A 12023-nucleotide genomic window follows, 5' to 3' on the forward strand; every position below is an offset into this window, starting at 1 on the left:
AATGCTTCCTTAAAAGGTAGATGTCACAGGATGTGTCCTAAGCAACAATTATGTTTTGAAGATTAAAATTTCATGTGAAGAACAGCTGTGGCTAGACATTGAGACACTTGCTGAGTGCCCTGGGGATCAGAATCACCTTTCAGGACAGCCTGGTTGATCTGCCTGTATGTGTTTTTCAGAGCTCTCATTGGGTGCGGCATTGTGCAAGGACAAACAGAAAATTTAGAAAAATGTTTATTCAGTAATGTTGTCAGTGTTTAGCCCAGGACACTCTACTCAGCAGGGATCTGGGGACTAAGTTTGTTATATGGCCATTCAAGTGGTAGCCCTGAAATAGGCCATTGTTTTCAGAAAGTCTCTTTCTCTTTCTCTCTGATGCTTGCTTTTAAATTTCTAAATATTTGTGCCCTATCAAGAGCCAGGTGGGTAGCTTAGCATAACAAGAAAAACAGATCAGGAGCAGCAGAAGCAGCACACATAATCTGAAGCCATAGATGAACATCTGTCTTCTTTCCTCTGATATTCCAAACCCAGCTGCTCTAATCTTTCTCCATTTGGGTGTGATTCATTTGGCCAACTCTGTAGGTAACTGTCTTGATTTGAGACTTCCCATCATTCCAGAAGGCTTTGCTGCTGTACTGAGTTTAATTATAGAGCCACCAGCTGATTTTTCCAAAGAGTTTTTATCATCTATTCTTGGAGCAAGTAAGACCTTTTGCCAAACTCAGTCTCTCCCAGGATGTTCTCCTGCTTATAGCATAAGAACAACTTGTAGGTATTAAGTTCACCACATAGAAATTCAGTGCACATTATACACAATATAATCACGACTTTTAAATAAATTTCCAACAAGGGAGGGAGGCGAGTGTTTTTTGCTGCTTAACACTTGAGGGTCTTGTTTGGCGTGGAGCTTTGCTTAGGTGCAAGGTGGCCTTCCCTTTAATGACCATGTCTGATGCATATGTACTTCAAAGACTCTTTTCCTACTCTGCACATTCCTAGGCATGGGATAAGATAGAGATATCCTGTGGTGAGTTAATAGTCTCCCTGAGAAGCTGCACATGAAGTGGTGGTAGGAAGATGGCTGTAGGATTCTGGATTCTGTTTCTGCCTGTTGGTCCTGCGTGGTCATCATCTGATTCCGGGGAGCTCTGAGTTGTCTGGGAAGGATGTACGAGGGTCTTGTTACATTTCAATTGTATTTTTAATTGTTTTTATTTTTGAAAGGATATATATGTCCTTGGTACATATTCCAGATGTTCAAAGGATATACAGAAAATGTTAAGTTTCCACTCACCTCCCCTGGTCCCCAGTTCTACATTTTCCATTTCAGAGGCAACCATATTAACTAGTTTCTTCTGTTTCCTTCTGGAGATGTTTAGTGTATTTAAGAATGTCACATATATATGTGCGAGGGGGAAGTTTTTTCTTTTTTAGACAAATTGTAGCACACTGTAGACACTATACTGCTTCATGCTTTTTTTCAGTTAATAGTATATCATAAAGCTAATTCCATGTCATCTCTCGGAGTTCTGCCCCATGCTTTTTAACTGCTGTATGGGGATTTATTTAACCAGTTCCCTACTGATTAATATTTAAACTCTTTTCAGTCTTTTGTACTTAAATAATGCTGCAACGACATATTTTGAATATAAGTTTTTGTGTACACGTACTAGTATATCTGCAAGATAAATTGCTAGACATGAAGTTGCTAGGTCCAAAGGACATTTGTAACTTGGATAGATATGGCCAAACTGCAAGGGGTCCATTTTGCACTCTCCCTGCTAGTATATGAGCGTGCACAGCAGACTTTTGAACATATCTGGGCTACTTCTGCAGGCTGTACCAGTCGGTGAAGCTGCTCTACTCCATCGGCATCTTCTTCACCTACGCCCTCCAGTTCTACGTTCCAGCTGAGATCATCATCCCCTTCTTTGTGTCGCGTGTGCCCGAGCATTGGGAGCTGGTGGTGGACCTGTTCGTGCGCACCCTGCTGGTCTGCCTGACGTGTGAGTAGAACACAAGAGAATTATTGCCTTTGTTTGTTTTTTCCCGAAGGGCTCCCAGTCCTCCTCAGGGCTTTCATGAGGGAGAGTTTGAGTTGTAGTGAAATTGCCAGCGCTGAGTGAACAGGAAACTTGACATGCTGTCTGTTTCAGAGTTGAGGCATGTCCAGGTGATGAAGTGAGTTGATGACATATGTACTCTAAAGGACACGGGAATGGGACCGTCATTTATTTTTTGGTATGGTATGAAATGCTATAGAGGTGGTCGAAAGTCATAGTAAAGACATATAATTATTATTCCATATAAAATATGGTAAAAGCCTAAAAGAGAGCCATTTACCCTTGTTCTCACGGAGTATAGGTTACTTCGATAGGGGTACATGTTTATTGGTTTTTAAAAATAATCATTTTTGCCATTTGACAGTCTATTCTTTAGATTTCATTTTGAGGCTGCATGTTACTCTAGTTCTAGACATTTTTGGATGTCAGTCTACATAAACATGTTTCTTAGAAAGTTTTCTGTTGATTAACCAGATGTTTGATTTATTACTTTGTGTTTAATTTTTCTTCCCTGAACCACACACCTAGGGGTATGAATTGAGAGACAAGATGTCAGTGTATTTGTTGTTGGTTGAAACTGGCATAAATTTAAAACATAAACATAAATTCCTATTTTCCTCAGATTATGTGGATTGATAAAATAGAGAACCCCAAATGAATTGATCTATACTGTCTAAATTACTGTGAGATTTGTAATTGCTTTCCAAATTGAAATGCTTGAATCATATACTCCTTTTTTTGGCAATGTTTGGATTTTTATTTTATTTTTAAAAATTTTATTCTTTTGGGATAAGACATCTTGCTTATTAGATTGAGACTTCTCTAGAAATTTTTTTATTATTCATCTGTCTTCGGAATAAATATAGTCTCTATAATTTTTTAATTGAACCAGAATTGAGTGTTTAGGGACGAAATATATGAATGTTGTCTGGTTTTCACTCAGAATGGGAAATCAAATGATTTTATTGGTTGGCCATTAACAAGAGAAGGGCAGGCAAGAGACTATCCACCCTTTTTAGCCACCCAAGCAAAATGTTGGGAGCAGGCTAGTGTCTATCCCAGAATGGAGTCCTCAGGGAACAGACTAGTGCTTCTCCCGGAATGGACCTCCTCAGGCCACCTGCAGTTCTTTCTTATGTTACTTCAAAGATAGTGAGTGGGTGGAACCTTAACATCCTAGATTTCTGTGTGGAAAGAACTCACTGGAGCTATGGAACTAAAGGCCTTTCCATGACTTTCTGATTTAATTTTGGACAGCACTTCTTCTGAGGATTTGTTGCTGGTTGGTTCTGGGTAGGAGTTGGGCAGAGAGTGGACACCTTGATTTTTCCAGCCCCAGATAGCTGTTGGCAACCAAGAATCTGACTTCGTGGTCGTAGCCTTTATTTGGGAGACCTTCGGTCCTCTTCTATTTCAGACTGTAGAACTAGCCCACTAGCAGCTAATTCAGGGCCCAAGTCTGTCTATAGGTCACTGCAGCCCCAGAGCTGCTGCAAAGGAAGGAAGGTGACACATCTTGCTTTTCCAGTAAATTTCCTTAATATATGCTGATAAGATGCTTGGACTCTAGATTTTGCTCCTGTCTTCTGCCAGCAACTCTTGATGCTTTGATTCAGATGTATATGTTTCTTCTGTGGATGGATTAGCTCTGAGTTTTGAGGAGATGGATTCCACATGCAGGTGTTCATAATATCAACTCTCAGGGCTCTAATTCTTGGATCCAAAGGTGTTGGGAGAAAGGATGGGGCTGGTTCACATAACTGGCTTTGTTTCAGAGTAGTTCCTCCAGAAAAACTACGTCTGTCTAGGTAAAATGTGCTGTCACTGCCTAGATAGCAGCTTCTCTCTTCCCGAAAAGCTGGGGCATAGATGCTGGGCCCGATTCCCCTCACAGCCCCATATCTTTCTGAAGCCTGGCTTTAGCTTCCAGTAACATATGTCTTGCTTCCTGCCAGATCTTTTTCCTCTGCACCCCGCAGGAGCCACCAGTCTCTGATTCATAGACCCCATGCTGTCCTTAGTTGTCCTTGGTTTTTGCATCACTTTTTCTGACTCTGTCTGGATCTCACCTCCCTTTTACAGCATGATGCTCAAAGGATTCGAGCTGCTTTTGATCTTCAAGCGCTTTCAGTTGTTTTTCCTTTCTCCTGTGATCTCCTGTGACTTAGCATTGCGTTGTTATCCTCTTAAAGGATGCAGCCCCTTCATCTCTGAGCACTCTGACTTCTCCAACCTTTCCCTGGAGACTGAAGTAATTGTGGGATTTGGGAGAGGCATTTCACTGTAACGTCAACTTAAATGTATTTATGTGAGTTCATTTTTTGTTTCTTTGTACTTTCTTTGTGCACAAAGTTAATGGGTATATGATTTTAGAGCTTTGATATAATTGTTTTCAATTATACCCATAAATTTTAATGGCAGCTTGTGTTATTGCTGTTTCTGGTGTTTTCTTGTCTTCTTTCCAACTTTTTTCCTCTTCCTCACCCTCCGTCCCCAAGAGGAGCAGGGCAATTTGGATTAGCCTCATTTTTTTTTCCACTTGGAATTCAACTTTCTCGCCACTCTCCCCCATCCTGTAAAGATTGTTGTGTCTACTTTCTGATGTTTAATTTCAGACTATTGGGGAGGAGGGGCAGGGAAAATATATGTCAGAGAATGGTGCTCATTTCGTTATGATTTCATATGGGTCAGTATTTACTTCCAGTCCATATGTTTAGAAATGCCAACTCTGCAGGTCGCCTAATGCCCAGAGCTTGTGTAGAAGGAGAGGGTGTGAGAGGCTGGCTCCATCTGGGGAATCCAGAGGTGCAGAAAGAATAGTTCCTTTGGATTCCCTGAGGCACTAACCTGTCCTTCAGTGGTTGGCACTAATTTCTGTGGCATTTGCCATATGAAACATTTCACTTCAGTTAGGTATGAGGAGTTCAGAAACCTATTGTTAAAGATGTAATAACACAGAACCATATCAACTAAGAGACATGTTTAGACTGGAATGCATAGCTGTAAAACATTCCAGTAGCTTGACCTTTAGAACATGAAGCTTCCGAGTCTAAACAGAGTGGATTCCCAGCACCTTCTGGTCTTTCACACTTGCAGCTATAATAAAGAAGGGCAGTAGCATAAATTAGCTGTGCCCGTGCCCTGCTCCTAGCAGCCACCCCGAATCGTCATGAGCCCTTAGTTTCCTCAACTGTAAGATATGAAGGGTATCTGATCACTAAGGTTTCTCTCAAGTCTAAAATTCCATGATTCTATACAATTACTTTGAGCCTGATTTTAAATTTTGACTAAAATATTGCTCGCAAAAAGAGAGTTAATGTAAACACATTTGAAGAGTATCTAGATCTGGGTTATTGAAGAAGAAATTCCCAATATCCCACTGTCTTAACAAAATAATTATTTTTTGGTATTTTATCTTCTATATTAATCCTCATGGGTGCATTTTAAAAATAGTTGCAATCATAGTATACACATAACTTTGCCTTTTGCATTTTATTTAATATTATATCATGAATATATATATTCTTATAAATATTTTCATGGCTGCATGATATTCCATTATATTGGTGCATCATATTTACTAAACTACTCCTTTAGTGTTGGACATGTCATTTGTTTCCTTTGTTTTTGTACTTTTAAAAATTTATACCCCCCACTGAATGAAAATATATATTCTGTAAGACTGTAATTAACTTTAAAGGTAGGTTTCTAGACAATTAAGAGTAACACAGGTGGGCTTCACCAGCATCCATCATAATGAAACAGCAGAATGAGCTTCTGGACATTGGAGCTGTTAGTGTCCAACTGGTATATGATTTTAGACCATATTTCTGTAAGTGTGTGTATTTGTTCTCTTAAGTGCTTTCTCTTTTCTTGTGCTCTTTCTGCTGCTGGTCTAAAACCACAGACTTCAGAATCCCAATCAGTTCTTTCTTTGAACATGCTGTTTGCCTCATGTTGCTTCAGCTGTTGAAAGATCGTATTTTTAGTTTCTTAACCCAAAGAGAAGATGTTTAGTAATACCATTGAAGCCCTCTTGACTAATCATGTAGTCCAACTGAGTTGTCCGCAGTCCCCTCTTTTTGTACATGCCGCAGCTAAGCTGCTACAGAGGGCTCTGGAACTGCCAGCTGGGCGTTTGCTGTCTTGCTCTTTGTATGGGGTGTTCTTTTGCGGGAGAGTGTGGAAAGCGTGGGAAGAGGATGTTCCTAGTTGGCTGCTTCCTGAGATCATCTCTATCTTGTTGAGTTTCTCTTTCTAGAGGGCTTTTACTCTTAGAATAAAGACAGTGAGTGCTAGAAGAAGTTTTAGTTGCTCCCATATCTTTCCTAAGTACCTGATTCCTGCCTCTGGAATTAGTTAAAACTAGTTTGCCACATTTTGCATGGTGGCAAAACAGATATCCCTACTGTTGAGTCCTTGGGGCTCTTTATGCTAATTTGGTTTGGGTCTCCTCAGTCTCTTCCCTCACCATATTAGTGGGAGGCTCACTCTTCTTGCCTTCTTCCCCCATTATCTTTCTCCAATATCAGGCTTTATTTAGGCTTCAGTTGTGGAATCTGGTCCATCTAGGATAGGAAGAGGGCCTGTGGACCTAGCTTTAAGGGAAAAGTTTTGTTGTGTTTAAAAATCTCTATTAAGGATATTTTTTATTAAGCATACTTATATATCCTTTGTTGAAAAATAAGAACAAGTGTTTTAGACTGCTTTTAAATATCATGATAAAGTGGAACATCTCTGTCCAATCTGAGAAAAGATTCTGATCGCATAAGCTTCTGTTTCTGTTTCCACTTAATTCTTATAGATTGGATGGAGCACACTTAACTCATATCATTAATGCCTATCTGTCCACCAGGCTAATAATGACAGACTCTTGGTGCTGGAGGGGCGAGGCAGGTCATTTGACTTGTCTCCTTCTAGGTCTGTCTCACTGTCCCTGATAAAGGCCTCTCTTCTCTTGACATGGCTGGATCATTTGTGCAGACCAAGGGTTGGCACCAGAGGAATAAGTCAGACTCCCTTTAATGGTACAAAACCAGGTGGGCTAGAAGCTACGTTTTTGACACAACCATGTGTTCCAGGAGAAGGGTCCCACTGCTCCGCTTGCCACTCTTGAGCAGCACACAGTGCTTCCCAGCTGACAATGAGTTGAAGTACATATCCCAGAACACATTCCTAAGTGACTAAAATCTGCATTGTATAGTTCCTTAAGATTTTGGAGTTGGGTGAGACTTCAGCGATCATCCAGTATAAGAACAATCACCTATTTCATGAGTAAATGAACTGAGGCTCAGAATGGTGAGCTGATTTGCTCTGGGTCACAAGCCTGCTATTGAGCAAGGACTGGTAATTATATTAGCTAAAATTTTGGAAGAATTTATTGTGTGCTTAGTACTCTAAATTCTTTACATGAATGATCTCTTTTGACCATCCCTATTTAGCAGAGGGGAAATGAGTCTTAAAGAAATTAAGTAACTGGCTGGTTAGTGGCGAACTTGGGATTAGAGCCTAGGCTCTGAGTTCAGAACCTGTACTCTTCAACCACATTCGTGTACCAGCCTTTCCCTGAGCTTAGTTCTGACTGCTGCCTCAGAGCTGTTTCTACCCCACTACTCACCCAAATCGGAACTTCTGGAGCTATCACTATGAGGTTGACACTGCAACCACATTCGTGTACCAGCCTCTCCCTGAGCTTAGTTCTGACTGCTGCTGCCTCAGAGCTGTTTCTACCCTACTACTCACCCAAATTGGAACTTCTGGAGCTATCACTATGAGGTTGACACTGGGCAGATGGAAACCCAGACCCCCAGAGAGGGCAAATGTCTTCTTCTGGGTCATGTAGCAGATCAAGTCTTGTTGAACTTTAGGTTATCCATGACGAGAATGCCATTTTGTCATTGACTTACAGATACTTTACCTTCAACTTCCTGCAAATTCGACCCTGAAGGTTTGAGAAATATCACCAACTCCGTTGATTTGGAAATAGCTAAGGCTGAAACAGACCATTTTTAACTTGCAGAGCAAGTTAAAAGCCTAGGTTTTGTAGACTTTCTGAGGGCTTCAGAACAGTGAAGATGTTAATGGCCAATTGCCACTGTGGTTGATTACTAGAAGAAGAAAGGACAGGATTGCCTCACAGCTATGAAATTGTGGCAGGGGCAGATTTGAGACTCAGTTTTCAGATCTGGCTTTTTGTTATGAGGCTTTGAAACCCTTGTCTGATTTCCTTTGCAAAACAGAGAGAGGTCAGGCTCACGGTATACCAGAGTCTCTGCCAAACCATTGTGGTGCCTCCATGGGAAAGCTAACCTGACATCTGACTTCCCCAGTTCTTCGCCGACAGGATCTTTCTTCTAATCAGCTAGATCTTCTGTTCTCTCTTCTTCTGTGGGTATTAGTCTGTATTTTTTTACTCATCAGGTCTATGATGTGACTGTATCAGGGACCTGTGGTCCTGGATTCTAGTCCCAGCTCTGTCACTTTCCATCACAGGCCTCTTTTCACAAGGACAGTAATAATATTGTAGAATTATAGATCCATGGAGCTGAGGCAAATTCAGTCCAATGAGTAGTTGCTTTGCATTGCTGTCTACTAAACATGATGTTCTGCCAAGATGAAAGTTTTCTGCATCTGTCCTTCCAGGACAGTAACCACTAGGCACAGATGGCTGTTGAGTCCTTGAAATGTGGCCAGTGTGAATGAAGAACTGAATTCATTTAAATTTAGAATAGCTAGTGAGTACAGTGTGGGTATGGGCAGCACAGCTTCAGAGTGAGATGGGAGATGTGACTCTGCTCCTCCCCTGGTCAACCTCGGTTCCCACGGGCCTCTCCTTTTACCGCAGGGAGTGGTACTCCTGTTTAAAAGTAAGTGTTTCTCATAAAACCTGTCCTGTAAATGCAACCCAGTCTTTTCGTCTGGTGCTCAGCCAAAGTGGCAGCGATTGCTTGATTCAGATAGTCCATCTGAAGGGTAAAATCGGCTACATTGGACTGAGTTCTGGCATTCTCACCTGTGTGATGCTGTCTTAAGAGTGATTTGACTAGGTTTTTGCTTTAAGAAGTTAGAACTGAAACCCCCATGGCTAATGCAACTCTGTCACAGAGCTCAGGGAGGTAATAGATGTGTCTGGATCATGGTCTCAACGCTGAGAACATCCAGTTGGAGGCTGGCGGTGAGGAAGACAATCCATCAAAATATATTTGATTACTAATGAGCTTTTTTACACTATTCATAAGTAGCAAAATATATACGAGTGATGATAATATTACTTGAATTATGTGCCTATTGTATACCAGGCCTTTTGTTAAGTGCCTTTGATCATCATGACATCTGTGACATAGCAGTTATTAGTATCCCTCTTTTACCAACAAGAAAACTGGGGAATAGAAAGAAGCCATAACTTTCCCCAGTGTCATTTGGGCAGAGCTAGGAGTCAAACACAAGAGCCTAATTCCAGAGCCTGTAATCTACAATAAACTTGTGAAACATTGACCTTTGCCCCCAGTGGAAAGCTGAGTTAGATGGGAATAGTGAGATTAGTGGGCACCAGATCAGTGTGGTCAGAGAAGCCTCCTCTCCGTGATTTAAATAGTGCTGTCTGACCAGGTTGACGGTGGTGCAGTCATTGGTATAGTATGGAAGTCGGTGGTATTTTCCAATGCAGCGCCCGTTCATCTTTGTCATTTCCACCTTCCACACATGAACCCATGGCTAAGTTTCAGGTGTGGGAGCCACTCACTGGCTTGTCCTGGTACAGGGACGTGGTCGTTGTGTGGGGCCTTGCTCCTGGGGTCAGCTGCACACAGAACTACTTCCACTTTCCCTGTACGAAAATGCTCTGTAAAAAGGAGTTTATCATGGTTTCATTCCAGAAGGAGGAAGATTTTTTCCCCCTTATTTTGTTTCTTGTCAGTCAAGTGGAGTTATCGATGTTGGAGGTAGCCTCAGTGGTAAGAAGGTACATAGTTGCTCACAAAAGTTTCACCTCCTTTTCTGCTCCACTTCCTTTTCTGCTCCACGCTTTCTCTCTCCTTTGGTAGAAACCAGATTGCCCTGGAATGTAATTTGGTTCCTTTTCCTTGGGAAGATGGGAGTCATATATTGTAGTAGGAAAAGCTGAAAGCTAGGTGACCGGAGTCAGGAGATCTGGGTTTCAGTCCCAGTTCTGCCAACCTTGCAGTGAGACCCAAGTTACTTCACCTCTCCGAGCATCTATTTTTGCATCTGTGGAATGAAAGACTGGGCTGGATAATGTTGATAAGTTTCTTTAAAGCTCTCCATTCTATGAGAAGGATACGTAAGAAATTTGTAGAATAGTGAGGAGGTCCCTTCCAGCTCTGGGCAGTCTTGAACATCCATGTCCTCTCTCCCGCAGGCATCTTGGCCATCCTCATCCCCCGCCTGGACCTGGTCATCTCCCTAGTGGGCTCCGTGAGCAGCAGTGCCCTGGCCCTCATCATCCCGCCCCTCCTGGAGATCACCACCTACTACTCAGAGGGGATGAGCCCCCTCGCCATCACCAAGGACGCCCTGATCAGCATCCTGGGCTTCGTGGGCTTTGTGGTGGGGACGTATGAGGCTCTCTATGAGCTGATCCAGCCAAGCAATGCTCCCATTTTCATCAACTCTACCAGTGCCTTTGCCTAGCCGTCTGGGTGCATTCCCTGCACCTGCCCACCCCACCCCTGTGTGTTCCCTGGCACCTGGCCCCACAGCCTCAAGGAGGGTCCAGGCTCTGGTGAAAAGCAAGGTTGCTATCCAGGAACCCCTCTACCTGGGCCAGGTAGGACTGAGGGCAGCTGGGAGAATGGGTAGCAGATATGCAGGAGGTACATTTAGTGGCAATGCCATCACTGTTTATTTGTACTTATTTTAACCCAGAACTTTTCAACTCCTTTCTCTCATCATGCCTCCTCCATTACCTGCCTCCCTCCCTCTGACTCACCGGCCCCAAATTATTCCTGTTGCACAGCTCACTTTATTTAAAAATTTTAGTGTCTCCCACCTCATGTTTTTCCTTTCCTGGTTCAGGCATAGATTAAATAAGTGGGAACTCTCCCTCTTTATAAAGCCAGGCCTATCTCTCGTATCTCTCCCAAATATTTTACCTCAATTTGTTCCTACCTATTTAAGTCTTCAGCAGGTATCTGAGTCTACCTAGTAGTTTAAAACCATTCCCCAAAGCTGACGTTTTTCATCTTTACTCTCTTCGGCTTGCTGTGACCCTCAGCAACACCTTCACTTTGAATTCCTCATGTGGATCACATTACTGTATTCTTAGTTGCTTTAGCTCCTAAAAGGTATCAAGTGCTGCCTCAACTGAAAATATTTATATTTTATTTAAAATTAGCTTTTGGGTTTAGACTCTGTCTCTAGATCTGGGGTGATTGCGAATTGTTCCTTCCTCAGTAAACTTGTAACTTGTAAAAAAGAAACTTGCTCCAGGATATGTCTGCTTAGGTCCTCAGCCTTTCTGGCTGACTACTCCAAAGGTTTTAATCAGGTATATCTGAAGGTGTACCTCTGTGCGGAGGCATACACTTTGCCTCCTTTCGACCAGCCTGATTTTACATTGAGGAGATATAAAGGACTCAGGAAATATTTGCCAGTGCGCTAGGCCAAGGGAAAAGATGGCTGAGTGAGATGTGTTTCTGCCCACAGGAGGCTTATAAAATAGTTGCTTTGTGCATTCAGGCCTGTTTTTCAGCCCCAGCCCCTGACATGCAAACAGCATGGCAGCATTCAGTTTCTGTCATTCCAGGAAGACACCCCACTGTTGCCATGTATGAGATGGTGAGGTCAATGTGCACAGTGCAAAATTAAGTTCAGAGTTTATGGCAGCTGGTCTAACACTAAGCGTGGTGCTTGGTTGTTTACAATCAACGGGGGCCAGGGCAGAAACAGTGCCCTGTCTTGGTCGCCTCCATGACCTGGACTCTAAAGAAACCACTTGGT

General features: G+C 42.4%; 1 protein-coding gene across 5 annotated transcripts in view; it reads left to right on the plus strand.

Moving 5' to 3' along the window:
• SLC36A1 (solute carrier family 36 member 1) overlaps nt 1-12023 on the plus strand; it is a 245499-nt gene that overhangs the window by 28639 nt on the left and 204837 nt on the right. For 4 of the 5 annotated variants that reach the window (XM_025043051.1, XM_025043052.1, XM_015585244.2 and 1 more), the window contains exon 10: nt 1840-2009. In XM_025043051.1, coding sequence (XP_024898819.1) covers nt 1840-2009 — 170 coding nt within the window. Of the gene's footprint in view, nt 1-1839; nt 2010-10443; nt 11486-12023 lie in introns of those variants that run through there. The other variant, XM_006906427.3, reaches the window with a different exon arrangement.

This window comes from Pteropus alecto, unplaced genomic scaffold (genome assembly GCF_000325575.1).
Source record: "Pteropus alecto unplaced genomic scaffold, ASM32557v1 scaffold40, whole genome shotgun sequence".
Taxonomy (NCBI): domain Eukaryota; kingdom Metazoa; phylum Chordata; class Mammalia; order Chiroptera; family Pteropodidae; genus Pteropus; species Pteropus alecto.